Here is a 27,699-nt window from a genome sequence, read left to right as displayed (position 1 = left end):
TATATTCATGGAGCAATTATCTCTTACTCTACCTATATAAAGAAAAAAGCTGACAAAGAAAGGTCTGACCTAGCAGCGATATTAAAAGATCTTGATCGAAAGTATGCCCTATCTCTAGATCCAAGCACATATAATAAGCGTATTGAAATCCAATCCAAGTATAATCTTCTGCTGACTTACCCAATTGAACGACAGCTGTTGAGAGGTAAAACTCAATTTTACATTCACGGGGATAGAACTGGTAGTTTATTAGCCAATCGCTTAAAATCTTTTACAGTTAATCATCAAATCACAGAAATTTTTAAAGATAATGGAACTAAGACATCTGACCATTCTGAAATTAACAACGTATTTAAAGACTTTTACCTTAAGTTGTATCAGTCTGACTCTTCTTCAGATGATACCTGTATGAATGCTTTTTTCCGTAATATCAACATTCCTACATTGTCTGTTGATAGTCTAACACAGTTAGATCAGCCTATTTCCAATGAAGAAGTGGCTGAGGCTATACGTGCTTTACATTCTGGTAAGACGCCAGAACCTGATGGCTTTCCTGGGGAGTTTTATAAAACTTTCACTACGTTACTTACACCTTATTTATCCTCTGTTTTATCAGAGTCCTTTAAATCAGGTAAACTCCCTCAATCTTTTTATGAAGCTTTTATTTCTCTTATTCTTAAAAAAAAATAAAAATCCAGCTGAATGTTCTTCATACAGACCGATTTCTTTATTAAATGTTGATGCAAAAATTTTAGCCAAAATCTTAGCTCGAAGACTTGAAAATATTCTACCATCTATTATATCACATGACCAGACAGGATTTATTAAAAATCATTACTCACATTTTAATATACGTCAGTTATTGAATGTGATATATTCACCATCCAAAAAAATATCAGAATGTATATTATCCTTAGATGCAGAAAAAGCCTTTGATAGGATTGAGTGGAATTATCTTTTTAAGACCTTAGAAAAGTTTAATTTTGGGCCTAATTTTATTTGTTGGGTTAAATTAATCTACTTGTCTCCTACCGCTCAGGTTATTACTAACTCCCAAATTTCTAAGCCCTTTAAATTACAGCGGGGAACTAGACAAGGATGTCCTCTTAGTCCTTTACTTTTTGCTTTAGCTATAGAATCCTTAGCAATAGCACTTCGAGAAGCTAAGGACATTTCTGGTATACTAAGGGAAGGTATGTCTCATAAAATTTCATTATACGTTGATGATATTTTACTTTTTATCTCTAACACTTCTTTACTTTTGGTTCTTTCTTTAATCTCCCAGTTTAGTTCTTTTTCAGGATATAAGCTGAACCTACATAAAAGTGAGCTATTTCCTTTAAATGACCTAATGTCATCAAATGCCAAATTTCCATTCAAAGTTGTTTCAAGTCAATTTACATATTTAGGTGTAACAATTACTAAAAACTTCAAGAATTTATTCAAAGAAAACTTAAACCCCTTATTGAATTATGTGAAAAAGACGCTTTCTAAATGGTCCCCTCTTTCTTTATCCCTAATTGGCCGAATTAATTTGATTAAAATGAAGATTCTTCCTAAATTTTTATATCTTTTTCAGGCCTTACCTATTTTTATTCCTAAGACGTACTTTGATTCTTTAGATTCAATTTTAACCTCTTATATTTGGAATAATAAACAAGCTTGTTTAAGTAAAGTTTACTTACAAAGAAATAAAGAGATGGGTGGACTAGCCCTACCCAATTTTAGGTTTTACTATTGGGCTGCCAATATAAGGAATATTACTTCCTGGTCCTATTATATTTATCGTAAAGATTGCCCATCATGGGTTTCCTTAGAAGTTAATTCTGTAAAAAATTCCTCTATTGCCTCTCTTCTTGGATCATACTCTTCTTTTACAGCAAATAAAACAACAGATAACATACCGTAATTGTTAAGCAAACTTTAAGGATCTGGTCTCAATTTAGAAAATTTTTTGGTTTAGCGAATTTTTCATTATCATCTCCCATTCTCTTTAATTTTTTTTTATCCCATCCATGACTGATAAAGTCTTTAAAGATTGGGATGAATTAGGTATTAAGTGTTTTGGGGACCTGTTTATCTCAGGATCTCTTGCTTCATTTGACCAATTGTCAAATAAATTTGCACTCCCAAAATCACATTTTTACAGATACCTTCAAATTAGAGATTTTCTATGTTTCCAATTAGCTACTTTTCCTATAGGTCCTGATAAAAATTTACTGGACGACCTTTTAAATTTAAAACCTTTTGTTAATGGTTCTATTACCAGTATCTATAACTTGTTGATTGATTCTAGACAAGACTTTTTAGATAAAATAAAAAAAGCTTGGGAGGATGACCTAAATTGTCAGATTTCTGATGATAGATGGAATAAAATTCTTAAACGGGTTAATAAATCATCTTTCTGTGCTCGTCATTCTCTTCTACAATTTAAAGTGGTTCATAGAGTTTACGTTTCTAAACAGAAGCTCTCCAGTTTTTACCCAAATGTTTCTCCACTTTGTAATAAATGCAACTCTGCTGATGCCTCTTTAATTCATATGTTTTGGTTTTGCCCTACAATTGAAAAGTTTTGGTGGGAAGTATTTCATACCTTCTCACAACTTTTTAGGGTCCAATTTGACCCAAATCCCCTTACTGCCTTGTTTGGTATTATTGCAAATGAAGTTATAACTTTAAATACTCCTAACCTACAGGTTTTAGTTTTTACCTCTCTTTTAGCAAGAAGAGCAATCTTGCTTAAATGGAAGGAGCCTACCCCTCCTACACATCTTCAATGGCTACGTGATATTATGTCGTATTTAAATTTAGAAAAGATCCGCTGCTCAGTCTTAAATTCGAAACAATTTTTTTATGATATTTGGGGACCTTTCCTAAATTACTTTTCCAATTTATAAAGTTTAACAGTGCACAGACTTTTATGTATATTTTTATCTTCTCTTCTTAAGTGAATGTTTTTTTTTTCTAATTATCCATTGTCTTCCAACCGATTTTTTCTTTGGTAGTTGGTAGGGGGTTGACTTTTTTAATATATTAAAAAAATTTCTTTTATGTTGTATGACCTATCTTTAAATTTTTGATTACAGAGTGGTATACCTTTGTGTTATGCTATAACATTTTGATTAATTTTATTACAATATATGAATGTACACAAGTTATGTTGAGATGTATCTATGTGTTGCACTCTGTAAATCTTTTTTTCTTCTGAATAAAAATATTGTAAAAATAAAAGATGCAGTGGCCTAGAAAGCTCACCAATGACCCTACTTCCTCAGGAGGCTAAAGAAATTTTGTATGTCCCCATGAACCCTTACCCTTGATTAGTTGATATACTATTGTAAGCACTCTATCTGGATACATGATAGCCCGCACATGACCGCAAGAAACTTCAGAGTTGTGGGCACAGCCCAGCACATCAGAGAAACCAGCCTCACCTCTGTGTACTCTGTCTATACTTCTCATCAGCACAGAAAAGCAACCAGCGTGATCAAAGTCTCCACCCACTCCAGACATTTCTTCTCCTCTTGTACATCAGGTAGATGATACAAAAGCCTGAAAGCATGTGCTACCAGGCTCAAAAACAACTTCTGCCCCACTGTTACAAGTATAAAATGGTTCCCATATCATGAGGTGGACTTTTGACCCCAGTCTACCTTATTATGTTCCTACACTTTACTGCTTACCTGCACTGCACTTTACCTGTAGCCACTGCACTTTATTCAGTATTGTGTTGCTTTACCTTGTCCTACTTCAATGCACCGTGTAAAGATTTGATCTCTATGAACAGAATGCAAAAGAAGCTTTTCACTGTACCTGAGGGTTTGTGACAATGATAAACCAATTTCACTTCCATACTGGCAACAAATGAAACGTGCTTTACGTTTACACGTTGGCTGTAAAGTGTCCAGTGCAAAGTTACTGCAAGAGAATGTGGACTTGCAGGGAGCTTGCTTCAAGTGTATGGGTGCTTTGTCAGTCCTGCTCAGATTACTGTGAAGCATTCCTGTGACCTCCTTGGACTTGCCCAGGTTTTAAAATGTGCCACATAAAGCGAACTACTGGGGGATGTAGATGGTGCATGCAGCTTGAAGGGTCCAGATCTCTGGTAACTACGACATTTGCCTCATGCATTTATTCCCAGAACCAAAGCAAGTAAAAAGCTTTAAATTACATTATATTCTTATATTTGTTTTACATACATTTTATATTATGTATATAATAATTATCTATTAATTTCATCAATCATGCAGACTCGCACTTCTTCACAAGCTCTTGCCATTTATTTTAGAAACAGAAAATGCTGAAAATACTCAAGTTCAAGAGCTCCACCGTACGAAGGCTCTCTCTACAGTGCTGCCTTTACTGTTGAAAATGTCCAGTACTTTCTACTTTTATTTCACGTTTCCAGCATATGCCGTTTTATCCTCGTATATTCCTCCCGCTATTTATTTCAAATGAAGCCAACTTCATTAGTTGGCAAACGAGGAGACGTGACGTGCATTCTGATTGGTTGGCTTGGGGACTGTTGAGCCGAGAGTTCTGATTGGCAGCGCTGGTTGCTGGGGGATACGGAAACTGAAAAAGTGACAGGAGCAATAGCGACAGCGCATGCGTAATACGGTGTCGTTTGGGGGCAGCAAGAAAGTGTGGACAGGTTCTTGTAGAGAGGGACGCGTACGTAAGTCTGGGGTTTATAGATGGGAGGAGGAAAGGGGTATGGGAAGAGAGGAAGAAGAGAAAATAAAGCAGGAAATGAGGGCGGGAAGGAGGTATGGCAATAAGGGTGGGATGGGGTGAGGGTAGCGCTTGTGGGGTAGAAGTGATAAATGGGAAATATGTTCCATGTATGCATTCCATATTATAAGCTTACACAATTTCCAAAAAAAACGTTTCCAATTTGCTCAATGTCTGTTTATGTTTTGAGAAGAGGACAATTATTTTTAATGTTGAAGTATTTTTTAAATTGAAAAGCAAAATACTACTGATGCTGGAACTCTGAAATAAAACAAAGTAAAAATGCTTGAAATACCCATTAAGTCGGGTAGTAATATGTGGAGCGAAAAAAACTACTCAGTCTCAGTTTTATATCCTTTCATCAAACTGAGGAAATTTAGAAAGTGAGTGTGGAGAGAGGGAAGGGTGAAGAGAACAAGTGGAAATATTGGTGATAGGATAGGGTCTAGTAAGCTCACGTGTTGATACAGTTTCTCCATCTTGCAGTTCTAGCATTGCTTTTATTATTTCATATATTAATGTTTGCTTTCTATTTGCATGATCTCCTTATAACTTACAGTTAAAAACACTGCATTCTCCCTGTTTCAGTGACATTGTTACTATATTGTCATAATAATTATAATTTATATGTGAGCCAGTCCTCATTGGTGGAGCAGAGGTAGAGAGGGTTGGCAACTTTAAATTCTTTGGTGCTATCATTTTGGAGGGCCTATATTGTGCCTAGCATGTAAATGCAATGTTGAAGAAAGCATAGCAGTGTCTCTACTTCCTTAAGAGTCTGTGAAGATTTGGTATGCCTTCTGAAACTTAGATAAACTTCTATATACCGTATGTGTGGTGGAGAGTATATTGACTGGCTGCATCACATCTTGGTATAGAAACACTTCAATAAATGGGGCCTTGAATGGAAATCTTATAAAAACTGGTGGGCGTGGCCCAGTCCATCATGGGTAAACTCCTCCCCATCATTGAGCACATCTATACAGAGTGTTGTTTCAAGAAAGCAGCATCTGTCATCAGGTATCCCCTGCCACCCAGGTCATGCTTTCTTCTTGCTCATGCCATCAGGTATAGGAGCCTCAGGACTTTCACAACTAGGTTTTGGAACAGTTACTACCCCTCAACCATTAGGCTCTTGAACCAAAGAGAATAACTTCACTTTCCCCATCATTAAAATGTTCACTAGAACACTGTACAGGCCCTTCAGCCCTCGATGTTGTGCCGACCCATTTATTCCTTTTTTTTTTAAAAAAAGTACTAAACCCACACAACCCCCATAACCATCTATTTTTCTTTCATCCATGTGCCTGTCCAAGAGGCTCTTAAATACCCCTAATGTTTTAGCCACCACCAACCCTGGCAAGTCATTCCAGGCACCTACAACCCTCTTTTTTTTAAAAAAAAAAGGTGGTGGGTGCCCTGATGTCTCCCCTAAACTTCCCTCCCTTAACTTTGTACATATGCCATCTGGTGTTTGCCATTTGTGCCCTGGGAAACAGGTACTGGCTATCCACCCTATCTATGCCACTCATAGTCTTGTAGACCTCTATCAAATCCCTGCTCATCCTTCTACGCTCCAAAGAGAAAAGTCCCAGGTCTGCTAACCTTGCCTCGTAGGACTTGTTTTCCAATCCAGGCAAGATCCTGGTAAATTTCCTCTGCACCCTTTCCATAGCTTCCACATCCTTCCTATAATGAGGTGACCTGAACACAGTATTCTAAGTTTGTTCTCAGCAGAGATTTGTAGAGTTGCAACATGACCTCTCTACTCTTGAACTCAATCCCCCTATTAATGAAGCCTGGCATCCCATAGGCCGCCTTAACTATCCTATCAACCTGTGCAGCGACCTTGAGGGATGTGTGGATTTGAACCCCAAGGTCCCTCTGTTCATCCACACTCTTAAATAACCGACCATTAACTCTGTACTCAGCCTTCTGGTTTGTCCTTCCAAAATGCATCACCTCATACTTATCAGGATTGAACTCCATCTGCCATTTTTCTGCCCAACTCTGCAACCTGTCTATATCCTCTTGTAACCTTTGAGAACCTGCAGCTCCATCCACAACTCCTCCAATCTTTGTGTCATCTGCAAACATACTCACCCATCCTTCCGCCTCTTCATCCAGGTCATTTATAAATATCACAAAGAGCAGGGGTCCCAGGACAGATCCTTGCGGCACTCCACTAGTCACCGACCTCCAAGTAGAATACTTTCCTTCCACTACTGCCCTCTGCTTTCTTCCTGTAAGCTGATTTTTTTCTATTATTATTATCCAAACAGCCAAGGTTCCACTGATCCCTTGCCTCATGACTTTATGGATGAGTCTCGTGGGGAACCTTGTCAAATGCACTGCTAAAATACATGTAGACCACATCTACCGCCCTACCCTCATCCATTTCTTTTATTACCTCTTCAAAAAACTCAATTAGGCTCATGAGGCACGCCCTTCCCTTCACAAAGCCATCCTTGAGTAGACTGTACTTCTCCAAATGCTCGTAGATCCTATCCTTAAGAATCCTTTCTAATAGTTTGCAGACCACCGACATAAGACTCACCAGTCTATAGTTCCCAGGATTCTCCCTATTACCTTTTTTAAACAAGGGAAATACATTTGCCATTCTCCAATCCAATGGCACCTCCCCTGCAGCCAAAGAGGATTCAAAGATCATTGCTACTGCTCCAGCGATCTCTTTCACTTCCCACAGCAACCTGGAGTATATCACGTCTGGCCCTGGGGACTTATCAATCTTGATATTTTTAAGAAGATCCAACACTTCCTTAATCTCCACATTGTCCAGCACACAGGCCTGTTCTATTTCAACCTTGTCCGCCTCCAGGCACATGTTGCCTTCTTTATCCTTTAGCGGCCCCGCCTTCATTTTTGTCATTCTTCTGTTCTTCACATAGAACGCCTTGGGGTGCTCTTTAATCCTACATACCAGGGCCTTCTCATGACCCCTTCGAGCTCTCCTAAGTCCTTTCTTAATCTCCTTCCTGGCTACCCTATATTTCTCCCAAGCCCCTCCTGCTTCCTGCTTCTACTATCTAACATACGCTTCCTTCTTCCTCTTGACGAGTTGCCTCACATGTTTCGTCAGCGATGGTTCCCTTTTCTACCATTTTTTCTTTGTCTCAGTGGGACAAACCTATCCTGAACCCAGCACAAGTGGTCCCTAAACTACTTCCACATTGCTTCTGTGCTTTCAACCTTGAACATCTGTTTCCAATTTACTCTAGCTAGTTCCTGTCTCATCCCTTCATAGTTAGCCCTTCCCCAGTTAAGCACTTTGCCGTTTTGTCTGTTTTTATCCTTTTCCATAGTTATGCTGAAGCTAAGGGAGTTGTCACTGTCACTAAAATGCAAGAGGTCTGCCACCTGACCAGGTTCATTACCCAGAAATAGATCCAGTATAGCCTCTCCTCTCATCGGCTGGTCCACATACTGTGTCAGGAATCCTTCTTGAAACATCTGACAAATTCAGCCCCATCCATTCCCTTTGCAGTCAGGAGGTGCCAGTCAATATGAGGAAAGTTGAAATCACCCATAACTACAACCCTGTATTTCCTGCACCATTCTAAAATCTGCCGGCTTATCTGCTCCTCAGTGTCCCGAGGGCTATTTGGGTGCCTATCGACTACTCCCAGCACAGTGACTGATCCCTTCCTATTTCTGACTTCCACCCACACTGTGGACACTCCTTCTGCAGCGTCCTCCCTTTCTATAGCCGTGATACTATCCCTGACCAGTAATGCTACTTAAACCTCCTTCTACCTCCCATCCTTTTCCTTTTAAAACACCTAAAGCCCTGTACCTGTCTCACCCAATCTTGCCCTTCCTCTAGCCAAGCTTCAGTAATGGCTACAACAGTGTAGTTCCACGTACTGATCCATGCTCTAAGTTCATCCCCTTTATTCCTAATACTCCTAGTGTTGAAATAGACACATTTCAACCCCTCTAACTGGCACATTTATGTTTTGTCCCCTGCCTGTCCTTCTCACCAACTCAGAACACATAGCATCCTGCCCTTGTCCTTCTACCCTGATCTCTGCACTCACATTCTGATTCCCATCCCACTACCAAATTAGTTTAAACCCTCCCCAACAGCTCCAGCAAACCTGCCTGCCAGGATATTGGTCCCTTTCCAGTTCTGGTGCAGCCCGCCCTTTTTGTACAGGTCAAACCTTCCCCAGAAGAGATCCCAATGATCCAGAAATCTGAACCCCTACCCCCTGCACCAACTCTTCAGCCATGCATTCATCTGCCATAACTTTCTGTTCCTACCCTCTCTGTCTCGTGGCACAGGCAGCAATCCTGAGAATACCACCCTTGAGGTCCTGTTTTTTAACTTTCCTATCTCCCTATATTCCTTCTTCAGGACTTCATCCCTATTCCTATCTATGTCATTGGTCCCCACGTGGACTACGATATCTGGCTGCTCACCCTCTCTCCTGAGAATAGACAATAGACAATAGGTGCAGAAGTAGACCATTCGGCCCTTTGAGCCTGCACCGCCATTTTGAGATCATGGCTGATCAACTACTATCAATACCCAGTTCCTGCCTTGTCCCCATATCCCTTGATTCCCCTATCCATAAGATACCTATCTAGCTCCTTCTTGAAAGCATCCAGAGAATTGGCCTCCACTACCTTCCGAGGCAGTGCATTCCAGACCCCCACAACTCTCTGGGAGAAGAAGTTTTTCCTTTCCTCACACTTATTCACATTAAACGTCATCTGCCAAGTATCTGCCCACTCACCCAGCCTATCCAAGTCACCCTGAATTCTCCTAACATCCTCATCACATGTCACACTGCCACCCAGCTTAGTATCATCAGCAAATTTGCTGATGTTATTTTCAATGCCTTCATCCAAATCGTTGACGTAAATTGTAAACAGCTGTGGTCCCAATACCGAGCCCTGTGGCACCCCACTAGTCACCACCTGCCATTCCGAGAAACACCCATTCACCGCTACCCTTTGCTTTCTATCTGCCAACCAGTTTTCTATCCATGTCAATGTCTTACCCCCGATGCCCTGAGCTTTGATTTTACCCACCAATCTCCTATGTGGGACCTTATCAAATGCCTTCTGAAAATCGAGGTACACTACATCCACTGGATCTCCCCCGTCTAACTTCCTGGTTACATCCTCGAAAAACTCCAACAGATTAGTCAAGCATCATTTACCCTTGGTAAATCCATGCTGGCTCGGCCCAATCCTATCACTGCTATCTAGATATGCCACTATTTCATCCTTAATAATGGACTCTAGCATCTTCCCCACCACTGATGTCAGGCTGACAGGTCGATAGTTCTCTGTTTTCTCCCTCCCTCCTTTCTTAAAAAGTAGGATAACATTAGCCGTTCTCCAATCCTCAGGAACTGATCCTGAATCTAAGGAACATTGGAAAATGATTACCAATGCCTCTGCAATTTCCAGGGCCACCTCCTTTAGTACCCTAGGATGCAGACCATCTGGACCTGGGGATTTGTCAGCCTTCAGTCCCATCAGTCTTCTCATCACTGTTTCCTTCCTAATGTCAATCTGTTTCATTTCCTCTGTTACCCTATGTCCTTGGCCCATCCATACATCTGGGAGATTGCTTGTGTGTTCCTTAGTGAAAACAGATCTAAAGTACTCATTAAATTCTTCTGCCATTTCTCTGTTTCCCATAACAATTTCACCCAATTCATTCTTCAAGGGCCCAACATTGTTCTTAACTATCTTCTTTCTCTTCACATACCTAAAAAAGCTTTTGCTATCTTCCTTTATATTCCTGGCTAGCTTGCGTTCATACCCCATTTTTTCTCCCCGTATTGTCTTTTTAGTTAAGTTCTGTTGTTCCTTAAAAACTTCCCAATCATCTGTCCTCCCACTCACCTTAGCTCTGTCATACTTTTTTTAATGCTATGCAATCTCTGACTTCCTTTGTCAACCACTGTGGCCCCTTTCCCCCCTTTGAATTCTTCCTTCTCTGGGGGATGAACTGATTTTGCACCTTGTGCATTATTCCCAAGAATACCTGCCATTGCTGTTCCACTGTCTTTTCTGCTAGGCTATCCGTCCAGTCAACTTTGGCCAGCTCCTCCCTCATGGCTCCATAGTTTCCCCTGTTCAACTGCAACACTGACACCTCTGAGCTGCCCTTATCCTTCTCAAATTGCAGATAAAAACTTATCATTTTATGATAACTACCTCCTAATGGCTCCTTTACTGCAAGATCGCTTATCAAATCCTGTTCATTACATAACACTAAATCCAGAATAGTCTTGTCCCTGGTCGGCTCTCGTACAAGCTGTTCCAAGAATGCATCCCGTAGGCACTCTACAAACTCCCTATCCTGTGGTCCAGCACCAACCTGATTCTCCCAGTTCACCTGCATGTTGAAATCCCCCATAACTACTGCGACATTACCTTTGCCACATGCCAATGTTAACTCCCTATTCAACTTGCACCCAATATCCATGCTACTGTTTGGTGGCCTATAGACAACACCCATTTGGGTCCTTTTGCCCTTACCGTTCCTCAATTCTATCCACACAGACCCTACTTCTCCTGACCCTATGTCCCCCAGAATACTGAGAACTCGATCCGAGATACTGTGGACCCTGGCACCAGGGAGGCAACAGACCATCTGGGATTCTCAATCTCTCTCTCTCTCTCTCTCTCAGAACCTCTTATTTGTCCCCCTAACTATCGAATCCCCTATCACTACTGCTCTCCTCTTTTCCCTGTTTCCTTTCTGAGCTGAGGGTCCAGTCTTGGTGCCAGAGAGGCAACCACTACAACTTGTCCCTGGTAGGTCGTCCCCACCAACAGTATCCAAAACAGTATAAATATTGTTGATGGGAATGGCCACAGGGGTGCTCTGCTCTTTCTGTCTATTCCCCTTCCCTCTCCTGACAGTCACCCAGTTACCTGTCTCCTGACTTTTCGGGGTGACTGTCTCCCTGAAACACTGATCTACTACTGCCTCTGCCTCCCGAATGATCCGAAGTTCATCCAGCTCCAGTTCCAGTTCCCTAGCTCGGTTTGACTGGAGCCGCAGCTGGATGCACTTTTTGCAGGTGTAGTCACTCGGGACAATTGTGCTGTTCCTGACTTCCCACATCCTACAATCGGATCACTGGACTGCCCTTATCTACTGCCACCATTACCAACTCCTAAATTAATTAAAGAAACTTACCCGGCCTTACCTCATTGGGAGCAAGGCCGTCTTCCGCCTCTTCTTGCTGAAGCCTCTTGAGCCAAAGCCTCAAAGCTCCAATGCTTCACTGGCTGCTCTGCTTGAGCTACCTGTCTTTTTATTTGTTTGAGCTTTTCAATTTCCGATTGCACAATCAACTGCTTTCTGCTGAGTCTGAGCTATTCAAATCTTGATTGACTTGATTGCACAATCCAACTGACAAAACCTCTCAAGCCAAAGCCTCAAAGCTCCACTCCTTCACTGGTCCACTCACTCACTGTTCCTGCAACCAATGGACTCAGTTTCAATGATTTTGTTTCATGTTATCTATATTTATTGCTTATTTATTATTATTTCTTTTTGTTTTTGCACTTTGGTTGAATGCCCAAGTTGGTGTGGTGTTTCATTGATTCTGTTATGGCCATTATTCTATTATGGATTATTGTGTATGCCCACAAGAAAATGAATCTTAGAGTTGTGTATGGTGACATATGTGTACTTTGATAATAAATTTTGTCATGTTTTGTTTATTGCTCTCCTTCTCTTTGTCTGACATTCACACCCATCCTTCTCCCCAGCAGCTTACTTTTGTCTATATATTCTTAGTGCTTAATTCTATAGAACTCAAGCTGTGAACTAATGCATTACTTGTGCATTTCTACTTTTTATTGACACTTATAGGCAGAAGGAACAATGTTAATAAAATCAAAGGTACTAATCTTCCTTGTAATAATGAGATTTACTCAAGTAGTTCTTTTTTTTGTCCCGTTATGAATAACTCCCCTAGAAGTAGTAACTTTGCATTTCATTGTTAATTGCCATTATTGCTTGTAAAGATCATGACTGATCATTTCTCACCGCTATTTTCCTGTATTAACTCCATATAACTTTATTATCTCCACTCTTTTAAAAATAAATTATATCAATCAACTTCTAAGTTGAAGAGTTTACCATTTTCTTTCTGTTGGCTCAGTGCCATTAACTTTATCAGTTTGAGTTTTATTCTATAATAATGAGGGGGTTATCTTGTCATGGTTGTAGAGAATGCTGATTTGTTTTGAAAGATAAAACCTCAAATGTAACATTTTTGCATTTTCAAATGGCCTATTTAAATTAGACAGCTGACTGGGAATGCTAATAATGCTAATGCTTCAGCTAGTAATATCAGTTTAAATTCAGTCAATTTTGTAAACTTTGTTTTTTTTAAAATTGTTTTGGGAATGAGCATAATTTGGGGAGGTTACCATAATCAATGGCATGATGGCCAGTGTCACAGAACTGTATTTTTCAGCAATATCTCACTTTTCCCTTGCAATGTCTGGGTGACACCGGCCTCAGCAGCAAGACAGCCCCACCAGATATGGTGACGTAATAATTTACTGTCTGGACTTTGTTAATCCATGTAATTTAGTCAAATACCAATAAGGAAATTGAATTGGTGGTCCTTAATGTTGAACATTATTTGGATGAAGTACTGAGTTACAAGGACATCAGATGTTCTGTATCTCCTAATTGTCCAGCTCTTAATATAATTACACCGCCAGGTCTTAAAGACACATTGGTCTACAGACCTTTCATCTTGGTGTGTGCTATATACCTCTTGAGGATTTCCAAGTCCCTTTGAGTGAACCTGGGAACTCGTGTCCCTTGCTCTCTTCTGCAGTGGTCCTGTGTATTTTGCTGCCATGAGGCGAGTGTGTGTTTAAAGGCTGAGATCCTTGTATTGATGTACAGTTAACAAGAGCAGGTGGGTCAAGAAGGAAATGGTGCAGGACACATTTTTAGTATCCTATTTCCAATACTTTTTTGGCTGACTTTGCAGTAATGAGCAATTTGCTGGAGGAATTTGATAGGTTGAGCAGCATCTGATGCAAGGTTATGACCTGAAACATAGACAATTAATTTCCCTACCTCACCCTCTACAGATGCTGCTTGATCTGTTGAGTTCCCCCAACAGATTGTTGTTCCAGATTTCAGAACTTGCTATCTTTGTGTCTTTGCATTTTTTTCTCTCTCTAGGTAATCTGGTTCAATTTCCTGGCAATTACTTTGTAACATAACTTGTGAAAAAGGTTGTGGGGGGACCAAATTGGGAAAGTGCAATATTACTTTGAGGGTTGAGTGTATGAGTTGTTTTAATTCTCTAAGCTACTAGGGCACTATACCAGAATGAACTTTGATCTTTTTTAACTAGATTTAAAATAGCAAACTATTTAAATATAGTATAGTGACTAAGGTATTTGCTGATGCAAAAATAACTATCTCATATTCTCCCCATAAGGAAGGCTCTCTGTGTCTTAAACTTGCTGGGCTTTTAATACATTAAGATGTTTATCCAACCTATAACGATTACAGTTCAGTGCAAGATCCAGATCCAAGATATTTAAGTGTTGCAGCATCTCTAACAGTTTTATTGTTCCTGTTTGCAGAGATCTTTGAATTTGTGCACTGAATTCAAGACCTTTGGATCAACATGACATTCAAGCTTGTATTGTTAAGGCATGGTGAAAGTGCCTGGAATAAAGAAAACCGGTTTTGCAGTTGGGTTGATCAGAAATTGACGGAAAATGGCATAAAAGAAGCCCAAACATGTGGAAAAGTTCTGAAAGAAGCAGGATTTAAATTTGATCTTGTGCTTACATCAATTTTGAGCCGATCTATTCAAACTGCATGGATTGTGTTGCATGAAATGGAGCAAGAATGGGTACAGATGGAAAGTTCATGGCGTCTCAATGAGCGTCATTATGGTGCATTAATAGGTCTTAACCGGGCAGAGTTAGCCGCGATTCATGGAGAAGAAAAAGTTAGGCTTTGGAGAAGAAGTTATGATGTCACCCCTCCACCTATTGATGAATCACATCCTTCCTACCATGAAATTTACAATGACCGAAGATACAATTTTTGTGATGTTCCGAAAGACAAGCTACCGAAAACTGAGAGTTTGAAAGAGGTTCTTGATAGATTACTACCATATTGGAATGAAGTGATTGCTCCAGAAGTAAAAAAGGGGAAATGCATTCTAATATCTGCTCATGGAAACAGTGCCAGGGCTCTGCTCAAACATGTGGAAGGTAAAATTGCGATTTTTAAAAATATATTTAAATCTGTACATTCCCATTATCTGTTGTGCTTTGACATGGAATATTGAAATGAAGTAGGCTTTCTTATAACTGGCGAGCATCCTGCTTTGAAAAGAATAGGCTGAAAAACTTTTCCATTGGCCTCTGTGATCAAGTAGACCACATGGATAAGAGAAACAAGCAAGGTAATGTGTTCTGGGAATCTTAACCTTGATAGTCAAAAATAGCTGTACAAGAATTTAGTTTCAGAACAGTTGCTGAGATGAAATGTGTTGGCATTAATTGTATTATTGGGTACAGGAGTGTGGAGCAAATCTTCGAGAGAGATTGCTGAAAATTTAGCTGTATTTCCAACTTCTCTGATGCTACAGAGAATTCCGATTATGAAGAAACTGGAGAATGTGAGTAAACAGAAACAAAATGCTAAAATCCTAAAGATTAGTTTGGATGATTTGATTTCCTTGCCTTTTTACTCTTTATCTCTAGGTTGAGTGCTTGCACTTGTTCAAAATTGATTGTTTTCGAACTTATCTACTTATTTTCCTCTTGAGTGCCAGCCTATCCCTTGGTAATTGTTCATTGAATGAGCTTGCTATTTGAAGCAAAGGACAAACAAAGGGGAAAAATCCTGCTGTATGAAGTGGCACTGAAGTATATTTCCTAAGAGTTCTAAACTTTAATTTTCCTTATTTTTTACTAGCTTGTAGTATTACAAATGAAATATTTAAAATGTACCATCTGGAAAACTATATTTCATATTCCTTAATAAATAGATGAGAAGAAATTCGTAGTTACAGCACGGAAACTGGCCCTTTGACCATCTCACCCAACTTGTCTACACTGACCAGGTTGTCTGACTGAGCAAGTTCTATTTGCCCACATTATTTTTAACTTTTCCTATCTATGTAATTTTAAATGTCATAACTGTACTCATGTCTACAACTCATGATCCTCTGTGTGGTGGGGGGGGGGGGGGAGAAGAGGATGCCCCTTGAGCATCTTAAGTCTTCCTCCTCTCTTGCAACCTAGTTTTAGGCTGCCCTTTGCCAGGGAAAACACTTTGCACATTCAACTTGCCAATGCCTCTCATGGTATACTGTTTTTAAAGAAAAACTCAGGGTATTTTTACCCTGGAATGAGCCAGGGGAAATTTATTTATTTAGTTATATAGTGCAGAGTTGGCCCTTCCGCCTCCTGACAAAACTGATTAACCCTAACCTAATCATGGGACAATATACTATGACAAATTAACCTATCTAGTGCCTCTTTGTACTGTGGGAGGAAAATGGAGCATGCATTCCAAGGGGAGATCGTACGGACTTCTTACAGAACAGTGCTGGAATTGAACTATGGACACCCCAAGCTGTAATAGTGTTGTGTTAATTGCTACGCTACGTGGTGCCCAGCCTGTCCTTGTAATCAAAGCTTTTCAGTTGTAACATCGTCAGAACTTATTGCATTCTGTCGTTTAATGACATTCTCCTTCCTATAGTTGTGCCTCAAATGTAGCCTTAACATCTAGTACAGTTGTAGCATTATGCCCAATTCTTGTACTGTATTGTGACTGAAGTCAAACTGCCTTCACCATGTCTACCTCTCACTATTTTTAAGGAGCTGTGCAGTTGCATTCCTTGGTAACACTCATACAACAATCCCCAGGATATTTATCTGCCTTGGTTTATCTTGGAACACCCTATTTTCTGAATTAAGCTCAATCTGTTGTTCCTTTCTCTACTGACCAAGTGTAATTAAGATCCTGTTGTAATTTTGAATAATATTCTTCGCTGTCCTCTAAAATTGGTACTGTAGTGTCATTTGCAAATTTGCTAACCATGTCACCTATATTCTCTTCCAAGCTGTTAATATAAATAATGAACATCAGCAGGCCCAGCTCAGCACCGATCTCTACAGCACATTTCTGGTCACAAGACTCTAGTCTGAGAAACAACCTCCCACCATGGATCTCCATATTCTACGGTTAAGCCAATTTTATACCCTCCTGGCTCATTTGCCCTGAATCCCAAGCAATCTAAATTTCTGGAATAGTCTACCAGATTGTGCTTTGCTGAAGTAGATTAGTCCAGAAATTTAGTTTGCTTGGTATCCAGGGCATTCTGGTCATCTCTTTAAAAACAAAATCGAACAAATGCATGAGGCTTTATTTCCTATGCACAAAGCCATGCTAGTTGTCCCTAATCAGCCTCACCTTTCCATTGCAGGTGGATCCTGTCTTTCAGAATCCTTTCCAATAACTTGCCCACCACTGAAGCCAGACCCACCAATTTGTAGTTCCCAGGCTTTTCCTTGCATCCTTCCATTAAGGCACAACATTAGTCACCTTTTGATATTCTGGCATCTCATCTGTCATTATCAATAATATAAATAGTTCTGTGAGGAGCCCTGTAAGCTCTTCCTTGGTTTCCCATAGTGTCCTAGGATGCACTTGGTCAGGCCCTGGAGATTATCTGAGCTTTGGAACCTCCAGCACCACCTTTTCTGTAACATGGACTCTCTTCAAGACTCCACTATTAATTTCTTTGCGTTCCCTAGCATCCATGGCAATAATGTAATAAGTTGATACCATGGATTTTCAGCTGGCCTTGAAATAAGTACATCAAAGCAAACTTCTGAAACGCATCAAAGTATGTGGAATTTGGGTAAGTGATGGAATAGATGGAAAACAAGCTTAAAAATACAGTACCCAGTAAGGTTTAGGGATCTATAGTTACTCAGACCAGTGAAATGTAGGAAGTGGTAATCCACCAGGATTTGTTCTGGAAGATGCATGGAACAAAATTTGAAATTGTCCATTTTGCAGTGTTTGCATCCATTTCCTGGTGGAAGACCAGTCATGTGAGAAATTGGTATGGGTGCTTCCTGTTACAATGAATTCTGGCACAGATTTTATTTCCCTGTTTTCTGCATATGGTAATGTCAGGAAACATGAGTGGCTCATCTTAACTAATGACAACTTAAGAGATACAGAAGCCTGAAGGCACATACTTAGTGATTCAGGGACAGCTTCTTCCCCTCTGCCATCCGATTCCTAAATGTTCATTGAACCCATGAACACTACCACACTTTTTTTGCACTATTTATTTTAACTCAACTAGTTAATACATATATTCTTACTACAACTCAGTTTTTTCTCTATACTTATCATGTATTTCATTGTACCACTGCTGTCAAGTCAACAAGTTTTGCGACCTATGCTGATGATATTAAACCTGATTCTGCTTCTGACTTAGGTGGAGACTTCGAGCTACATAGTTTAATCAAAAGGAAGAGTGCATCCTCCCTTGGTCAGGGTCGACCATGGACGTTGCATCTCAGCTGTTTATGTGATACGTAAGCCAATACAGTATGATATGGAGACCAAGCTGCTCCTCTGTCCATGCAGATGATAAATCCAAAGCAATGGCAGAGACTGATGCAGTTTGCCACCAGTGTTATCACAGGAGTTGCCATTTACCGTTGAACTCAATGTAGGACTTGGGGATTCCAGCTCGGAATTTGTCTTCTGGGCCCAAACTCCCAAAGCCCTCTCCGTGAGTGGGTATAGCTGTAAGGTAGTGGATGTTTGAAAGCAGAGTTTTCCTTCTCCTAGAAGAGCTATCAGCTGTGGCTGATGTGCCCCATCTGCCCAAAGTGACTGGTTTTAAGGCCCTTGCCTTTTCTCCTGTCAGTAGAAACGTGAAGATCAGGAACTGGACTTGGTTGTCGGAGGCTATATGAGATGCATGACATTTTGAACATTTAATAGGTAGTGGGAGCTTATCCTCACTGTCACCACCCAACTATAGCAACCTTAAGGAACCAAAAGGAAGAGTGCAGCAGACCTAAAATTGTCATTCAAAAAGATATTGCTATCCATGCATGGAACATTACTTTGCCACCTTGACCTTATTATCTGGTTTATTTTCTCTCCTTATAAAGGTCCTCGTTATGTTTTTTCATTTTCTACTACTTGCCTAATCAATAGCCGGTATGATGTACCCATATCCCTAAATTGTAAATTTGGTGCCTTGTTCTGCACCTCAGACAGCCTCTCTATTTCATTTCCTTCCGGTATGAACTTTTCTGCCTAGAAACTGCTTCGTGTTGCTTTTGATGCTCTTTTGATTTCAATGGAAACTAAAATATGGCAGTTTTGGGTGAGCTGTGAATTGCATAAGGTTGATAAATTTTCTTCCAGGATCTCTGAATCATATGTGACATGTTCCCTGAATGTGCACAGTGATGTGGATTAGCAGCCACACATGCCTGAGCATCATCTTCTCAAGTTTTCATCTATAGATATGGTGCGGGGACCCTTGCAAAAATGTTTGCACAATGCTTGATCTATTTTTCCTGTCTACAGCCACATCATTCCCAACTTTCAAAATAAAATTTCTTCTAATTTTTCTCTCAGCTTTTGCACTAAATTAGTGGTTCAAACTTCAAGTTCAAGTTTTCTAAATTTGCTGTTTTTTTTGTCCGCCTTGTTCTCTCACTGCCCTTGCCTCTTGCTATTTCACTTGACCTTTCCATTCTGATTGTAATCATTACAGATGGGGCGATTTTTAATTCTTTTTTGCCTTGCTCTTCATCCACATTTTCTTCTTTGTTCTTTGCTTTCATTTCCCATTTAAGTAATAAAGTTCACCTGAATCCTTGTTACACATTCAAATTTTCAGCTTTCTAGTATTTAGTCTACTGTCCATGACAACTCAGCAGCTACTGATTTGGTAATTGACACCCTTTCTGGCACTTTTGATTAGTCTTAATCCACTGAGATTCTTAACTCTTTTCTCATCCTGATCCCCTAAAATCTAAACCTTTAAACTCAGATTTTAGACTAGAATGCCTTTGGCAGAAAATTGCTTGTATTACATGTTTTGGCTGGACTTATTTGCTTCTGGTATCCATCACCAAAAATAATTATTGTTAAATATCAAAAATGTAGTGTGGGAGGTTCTGAAAGTTATTGACCTGAAGTGTTTTTCTCTCTGTTGGTATTGTCTGACCTAGTGAATACAATCTTCTATCTCAGCAGGCCAGGCAGCACATAGGAAAAGAGGACAGTCGATGTTTAGGGCTGAAATATTGCCTGTACTCTTTTCCTAGATGCTGCCTGGCTTGCTGAGTTCCTCCAGCATTTTTCATGTGTGTGTGTGTTTTCCACCACCTGCAGATTTTCTCTTGTTTACAGTCTAGTATCTTCTGTTTTTAATGGAATGATAATCCCTGACTTTTATCGCAGTCTGTAATCTTAAACTATCCTTGTCTCCAACTAGTAGGAGGAGTTTGTTAGATTTTTCTTGGCTTTAATATCAGGATTTTCCATTTCCTTCTCTTTACTCACCAGGATAAAGCTTAAAGGATATTGGAGTTAAAAGATGGAAGAGAGGCCATAGGAAAAGAAATCCTGATGCAGGGTTTCAAACTAAAATGTCTAATATTCCTCTGACTCCAGAGATGCTGCCTGACTTGCTGAGTTCCTCTGGTAGTTTGTTGCCTTTTTTGCTTCAGAGTCTGGCATCTGTAGTTTCTTGGGCCTCCCCAAGTATTTCGTTCTACCCAGTCCCTGAAAAGGTATTTTTCTTTACTCTATCTAACCTTTGCATGCAGCTCACCTCTGTACTTAATCCTGTTCTGTTCAAGTTGCTCCTGGAGAAGTTAAATTACTGCTTGCCGTCAAACTTTTTCCTATTTAAAATTTCAGAAATGTGGTGCTACATACTGCTAAATCTATGCCAATTTTTCTTAATTCTGTTTGAAAGTCTCCAATCTGGTTTTTGGCCCTGCTATAGTACAAAAATTCCAAATAATATTCTTAGTAACATCACTTATGAAGAAATTATCCTTATAACTCTTGAACAACCTGCAACCTTCATAGTTTGTCGCCTAATATTTCCTCAAGTCTTCTCCATCTTCATCTGGATGGTTTGGTTTTGCCTGGTTCTACTTTCATCTAGACTTGGTCACAGAGTCACCCATAATGGTTTCTCTGTGCATGTTAATCCAGGAGTTCCCCAAGGATCAGTTCTTGACACTTTTATCAACCTTCTGCTTTTTGATACACTTTCAGTTATATCATCAACAATTATTTCCCTAACACCTGGCCTCCCCTCACCTTTTCTCTTTTACTATTCTCCATTCTGGCTACTGTTACCCTTTCTGTCTTCCTCATCACTTCCCTCTAGTACCCTCCTCCCTGTTCTCCTGCAGTTCACTCTTCTGTCCTGTCAGATTCCTTCAGCCTATTGCATTTTTCAGCTATTACCTCTCAGCTTCTCACTTCATCCCACCCTCCTGTATCTGCCCACCTTCCACCTCACCTGGTTTCACCTATCACCTGCCACCATCCCCTCCCTTATTCTGGCTTCTTCCCCTTTCTTTCCAGTTCTGATGAATGTTCTTAGCCTGAAGCATTGCCTGTTTATCCCTCTCTATAGATGATGCCTGGCCTGCTGAGTTCTTTCAGCAGTTTATGTATTATACTCAATCTCTAACATCAGCAGAATCTAGTGTTAATGATATCACAATATTTTCTTCATGATTGTCACATAGCTATTCTAAATCTCTTCCACTGCATTAATCGCACCATCCTTATCTGATAATCCATGTCAGGGAGCACAAATTTCCTTCAACTATATATGGAGAAAATGTAATCTGTTCAAGAAACTGTTCCATGGCCACTTATTTTTTTCTGGGAAATTATCTGATATCAAGCGAGATAAACAGAAAGTTAGATCTTTTATGATACTTTTTTGTCCATGTTTGTCCCTTCACTAAAACTCCACATTTCCATCACTTGGTTCCACTGTGGCCTCTCTGCTTGTACTGATAAGCCCCCTTATTTCAAAGGTTCACTTATTATCAAAGTATGCAACTTGAGATTTTTCTACTCCAGATTACCATGAAACCAAGAGAGAAAAGAAAAAGGCAGCACAATCAACCTCAAAAAACCCCCCTCCCCGCACAAAAAGACTCTCAAGTCCAAGTCCACATCAAAAGCACAAAAAACTTGAGGAACACTCTCTGGGCCCAGCGGCCGACCTTTCCCTCTGTAGCAGAGCCATCAAAAGACGCTCACCCTCTGCACTCTCCTTGATGCTTTAATTGGCGAGCAAGGGAAACTCTAATCAGTGAAATGGAGTCAAACAGTGGCTCACACCCCGTCCCGCAGGCTTCTCTCCTTGGATCCTGCACGTTGTCTGTCTGCCCCGGAGACTGCAGTATCATCCAAACAATCTCCAAACTTCTGCATTCGTCTCAATGTTTCAGTCTCCCTTGTTGCATTAATTGGCAAGCAGTGGAAGATTTAATTGGTGAAATGGAGTTGATCATTGGCTCACAGCCTGCCTGCCATGAGATTCCCACATGCTGCCTCTGCCTCCCAAACATTCTTGAAGGTTGCAGAGTGCTGGAACAATCTCCAAACAGCAATTCACAGGCTCCAACAGCTCTCGAATCACATCCACGACGAAAAACAAACATAAGACAGAAGAGTGAAATATGATTTCATGATCTATCCAGGAAATGTTGACTCAAGGAGCATTGTATGCAGGTGCTATTTTGACCAGAAAGGTAGACAGTATTTGTATCTACCTTTAGGGTTGACTGTTCTATTGCTGATCAGCCTCAGATCTATCACCCTGTAAACATTTGCTCAAAATTGTGCTGCATGTATCTTGTGCCAGTTTACCTTCACACTTTGCACTTGCATGCATGTAATTACATTTGATAGTCAAGGCTCTTCTCCAACCCCAAACTTTCCAAGTTGATCTCTGCACTGTGTCCAAACTTTCATCTGATAGATTTGTGTTCATCTAATTCTGTTCTTTGCTTTTTCCAAGTGTTTATTATTTATTGTAATACCTGCACTGTTTTTGTGCACTTTATGCAGTCCAGTGTAGGTCTGTAGTCTAGTATAGCTTTCTGTGTGTTTTTTTTTAAATTACGTAGTTCAGTCTAGTTTTTTGTGCTGTGTCATGCAAACCATGGTCCTGAAAAATGTTGTCTCATTTTTACTATGCACTGTACCAGCAGTTATGGTCGAAATGACAATAAAAGTTGACTTGACTTAATTGCTTTGCCATTGATACCATTGATCTTTGATGTTTTTGATCAAAGCTCTTGAAACTCCTTCAAGCAATCTGCCTCCTTTGTAACACACACAAAATAGCATCTGCAGATTTTCTAGTGTTCGAGATTTTTCTCCTTTTGTGATAGTTCTTAAAACTTGCCGCATTGACTCGATCATCTTTCCTGATAACCTTGTACTGCAATTTGTTAAATATTGTAAAACTGGATGCCTTGATGTTTGATCATACTAAAGATGTCATATAAAGTTCTGGTAGTGCTGGTGGCTGGAGGGTAGTAATAGATATTGCAAATGTCATTTTAAGCTATTGCGTGACACTGGTATCTATCTTGATCATCATGGCTTTATAAATAAGGGGACTGTGGAATTAGTTTGAATAGTTGAGTGTTCTGTAGTTAGCAGATATGAAGGCATTAAACTCTCAATTTTTACACCTGTGTGCTAACATTCACCCTTTTCAACCAAAGTCAGAATTGTTGGATGTTTTTATCCGCTGCTGGGTCAGCACTTAATCAATTTCCATTGATAATGGAGGTTAGCTGAATCAACGTACACCATAATTGAACAAAATATTCTGTATGTTTGTATTTTACAATTTCATTGTTTTGGTTCATGTCAGTAGTTTCCTATAACCCTATGGTATTAACCTAAAATGCAAAACAGATTGCTAAAGTGTTTATTTTAACGTTTGGATATTCCATACAGCTGATTAAAGTGAAATGACCTTTGACATTTAGAGATGGCAGTGCATCCAAAACTATGCTTGCTTAACCTTTTATTAATAGATCAGTGTAGGAGTGCAGTTAACTGCTGTGAGAAAGGCCAATAAATCTAAGATTAGATTAGGCTGAGAACTGCGTTTGCTTTTTTTTGAATAAAGCAAAACTTTATTGTAAGCTGTTGCGAGAAATGACACATTAACATTTAAACAAAATCTTTGACTAAAATGATTTTGTTGCAGTCTGACAAGATAAGGTTATTTAAAGCTGCTTTTTAATGATTCCTTTTTTGGGCATTTTAAGCTTCAGGGTCAATGTCCATCATATCTGCATAGTGTTTAAAAGGACATGGATTCGTAGAGTACTAGGTCCTTCAACCTATCTAGTCCATGCCAACTTACTTTTCTACCTGCACCTACATCATGGCCCTCCATATCACACTCATCCAAGAACCTCTCCAAACATCTCTTAAATGTTGTAATTGAAACCGCATCTATCACTCCTGCTGGCATCTCTTACCTGCAGCTGCACCATCCACTGAATAAAGAAGTTCCACCTCAGATTCTCCTTGTACTTAAACATAGTACTGCATGAAATTTAGAATTAAGGATATGTGATTATATTTATTTTAGAACAATTTAAATTCTTCCTTTGGAGTGGCTGTTTTGGACATAATTGCCATAAGACCTTAAGACATAGGAGCACAATTAGGCTCTTTGGCCCATCATGGCTGATTCATTTCCTTCCATCTCATTCTGCTGTCTTCCCATAACTGTCACACCCTGACTAATGAAGAATCTGCCACCTTAAATACACCTAATGACCTGGACTCCATAGCCACCTGTGGCAAATAATTCCACAGATTCACCACCTCATTATGAGGAGAAATTCCTCCTCATCTGCCCTAAATGGACAGTCCCTCTATTCTGAGGATGTGCCGCCGGTACTAGATTCCCCTGCGATAGGAAACATCTGCTCTACATGTATTCTATGTAGGCATTTCAATATTCATAGGTTTCAGTGAGATTACCCCCCATCATTTTTAATTCCAGCGAATACAGGCCTAGAGCCATCAAACACTCCTCATGATAAGCTTTTCATTCCTGGAGTCATTTTCATGAGCCTCCTTTGAACCCTGTCCAATGTCAGCACATCCATTTTTAGATAAGGGGCCAAAAACTGCTCACAGTACTCTACGTGAGGCCTCACCAGTGCCTTATAAAGACTCAGTATTGCATACTTGTGTTTATATGCTAGTCCTCTTGAAATAAATACTAACATTGCATTTACCTTCCTCACTGCTGACTCAAACCTGCATATTAACCTTTATGTAGTCCTCCAGGAGGGTCCCAAGGCCCTTTGCTCCTTTTTAAAAAAATTTCTCCCCATTTAGAAAATAGTCTACATTTTTATTCCTTCTACCAAGGTACTTGACCATGTACTTCCTGACACTGCCACTTCTTAACCCATCCTCCGAATCTGTCCATGTTCTTCTGCAGACTTCCTGCTTCCTCAACACTATCTGTCCATCCACCTATCGTCATATTTTCTGTATACTTGGTCACAAACCATCAATTCATCATCCAAATCCTTGACATACTATGTAAAAAGAAATGGTCCCAACTCCAACCTCTGTGGAAAAGGTTCCTTTTATCCCCAGTCTTTGCCTCCTGCCAAGCAGGCAATGCTCTATCCATGCTAGATTCTTTCCTATAATACAATGGGTTCTTGTCTTGTTAAGCAGATTCATGTGTGCACCTTGTCAAATCTACTTCTGAAAATCCAAGTAAATATCCACTGACTTTCCTTTGTCTATCCTGCTTGTTATTTCCTCAAAGAATTCCAACAATTTGTCAAGCAAGATTTTTCCTTAAGGAAACCATGCTGACTTTGGCCTGTTTTATCATGTACCTCCAGGTAATCTGAAACCTCATTTTAATCGGCGCCAACATCTTCCCAAACATTGAGGTCAGAAAAACTGGCCTATAATTTCCTTTCTTCTGCCTCTCTCCCTTCTTGCAGAGTATAGTGACATCTGCACTTTTCCAGTCCAGATTCTTGAAAGATTATTAATGTCTTCACAATATCTTCAGCCACCTCTTTCAAAACCCTGGGGTGTACAACATCTGGTCCAGGTGTCTACCTTCTGACCTTTCAGCTTCCCAAGCACCTTCTCCCTAGTAATAGCAACTATGCTCACTTCTGCCCCCTTGTCACTCTTGAGCTTTCGGCATACCGTTAATTTCTTCCACAGTGAAGACTGATGCAACATATTTATTAAGTTTGTCTGCCATTTGTTTGTTTCCCATTACTACCTCTACATCAATTTCCACCGGTCTGATATCTACTGTTGCTTCCCTTTACTCTTCATATATCTGAAGAAACTTTTGACATCCTCTTTGATATTATTGGCTAGCTTACCTTCATATTTCATCTTTTCCCGTGTGACTTTTTAGTTGCCTTCTGTTGATTGTTAAAAGGTTTCAAATCCTATAACTTTCCACAAATTTGCTGTGTTATATGCCCTCTTTTGCTCTTGTGTTGGTTTTGACTTGCCTTGTCAGCCACAGTGGCATCATCCTTACTTTAGAATACAAGTACTGCTTTGGGATTTATCTACCCTGTGCCTTTCAAATTGCTCCCAAAGCTTCAACCACTGCTGTTCTTCTGTCATCCCTACTAGTGCCCCTACCAATCAACTCTGGCCAGCTCCTGTCTCCTGCCTCTGTAGTGCCTTTTACTCCACTGTAACACTGATACATCTGACTTCCCCATCTCAAATTGCAGGGTGAATTCTATCATATTATAATCACTGCCTCCAAAGAGTTCCTTTATCTTAAGTTGCCTAATCAAATCCGGTTCATTGCACAACACCCAATGCAGAGTAGCTTATCCCCTAGTGGGCTCAACCACAAGCTGTACTAACAACCCATCTTGTAGGCATTCTACAAATTTTTTTGTGATCCAAAATCAGCAACTTGATTTTCCTTTTAAAAAATTTTTTAAAATCACAATTCATTGCTTTTTGGTCCTGAAGAGCTTACTATGAATTTCCAGAAACTTCAGACATTTTTTTTCTGTATTTAGTGGCTTTCCCCTGTATATACTTGAGTATGACCTCACCTTCATTAGAGTGAATCAAAAGCCAGAGGTGCTGTGCAATGTTTCATGGCTTAAATATTGGTGTAAGAAAGAAGGGGAGGTGGGAAAGAACAAATGTATACACTTCAGAGAAGAAAATAGCCTATCTGCTATTTATAATAAGGTTGAATTGGTATGAATGTTAAGTGGCCATTTCCAAGGTGAACACCACTCAATTTGCCAAACTTTCATAGAGATCCCATAAGAATCTGTACTGGTGTAATGAAAATTAATTTAAAATGTGTTCTTTATTTAAAAAATTTGGCTCAGTGCATTTGCATATGTATTCACAAAGTTATGCCCTGCGCACTTACTGAAGGCCACACGATATCAGTTTATTAAAATTAGCAAAAATGTAATGTTGAAAAGAAAAACAAATGATTACTGAAATAGTCGTACAGAAAACGACATATCATTCACTTAATGAACTAATCTGCACAATGCCGGAGAGGAACCGCAGAACTGACTACCACTCCGCAGCCCTCTCTTTCAACGTCCTTCACTCTTTCTCCAATATTCTCACAATACTCGTCATGCCTCAGCCTGAGAAGATTCTTCCCTGCCCCCCCCCCCCCCCATACAAAGAAATATACCCTTTAAGACCTTTTTATCTCTCACAACCTTTAGCCTAGACAGACAACTCAAGTATACAGACAGCAGGTATGTAAGGGAGAAAAGATACTTTACTGGTATCTAATCTTAATGATGTGCATTCAAAGCAGACAAAACAATGGTCAATAAAGGGGA

The 27,699-nt window shown here is 39.8% G+C and overlaps 1 protein-coding gene across 3 annotated transcripts in view; it reads left to right on the top strand.

The window, feature by feature from the left end:
- Positions 1 to 4,614: 4,614 nt before the first annotated feature.
- Positions 4,615 to 27,699, top strand: part of bpgm (2,3-bisphosphoglycerate mutase) — a 36,333-nt gene continuing 13,248 nt past the window's right edge. The window contains exons 1-2 of one of the 3 annotated variants that reach the window (XM_073066216.1): positions 4,615 to 4,678; positions 14,353 to 14,994. In XM_073066216.1, the coding sequence (XP_072922317.1) occupies positions 14,397 to 14,994 (598 nt within the window). In that variant the 5' untranslated portion in view covers positions 4,615 to 4,678; positions 14,353 to 14,396. The other 2 variants (XM_073066218.1, XM_073066217.1) reach the window with 2 other exon arrangements.

This window comes from Hemitrygon akajei, chromosome 14, assembly GCF_048418815.1.
Source record: "Hemitrygon akajei chromosome 14, sHemAka1.3, whole genome shotgun sequence".
Lineage (NCBI taxonomy): Eukaryota > Metazoa > Chordata > Chondrichthyes > Myliobatiformes > Dasyatidae > Hemitrygon > Hemitrygon akajei.
The sequence above is the reverse complement of the archived record's forward strand: the minus strand, read 5'-3'. Positions and strand labels throughout refer to the sequence as shown.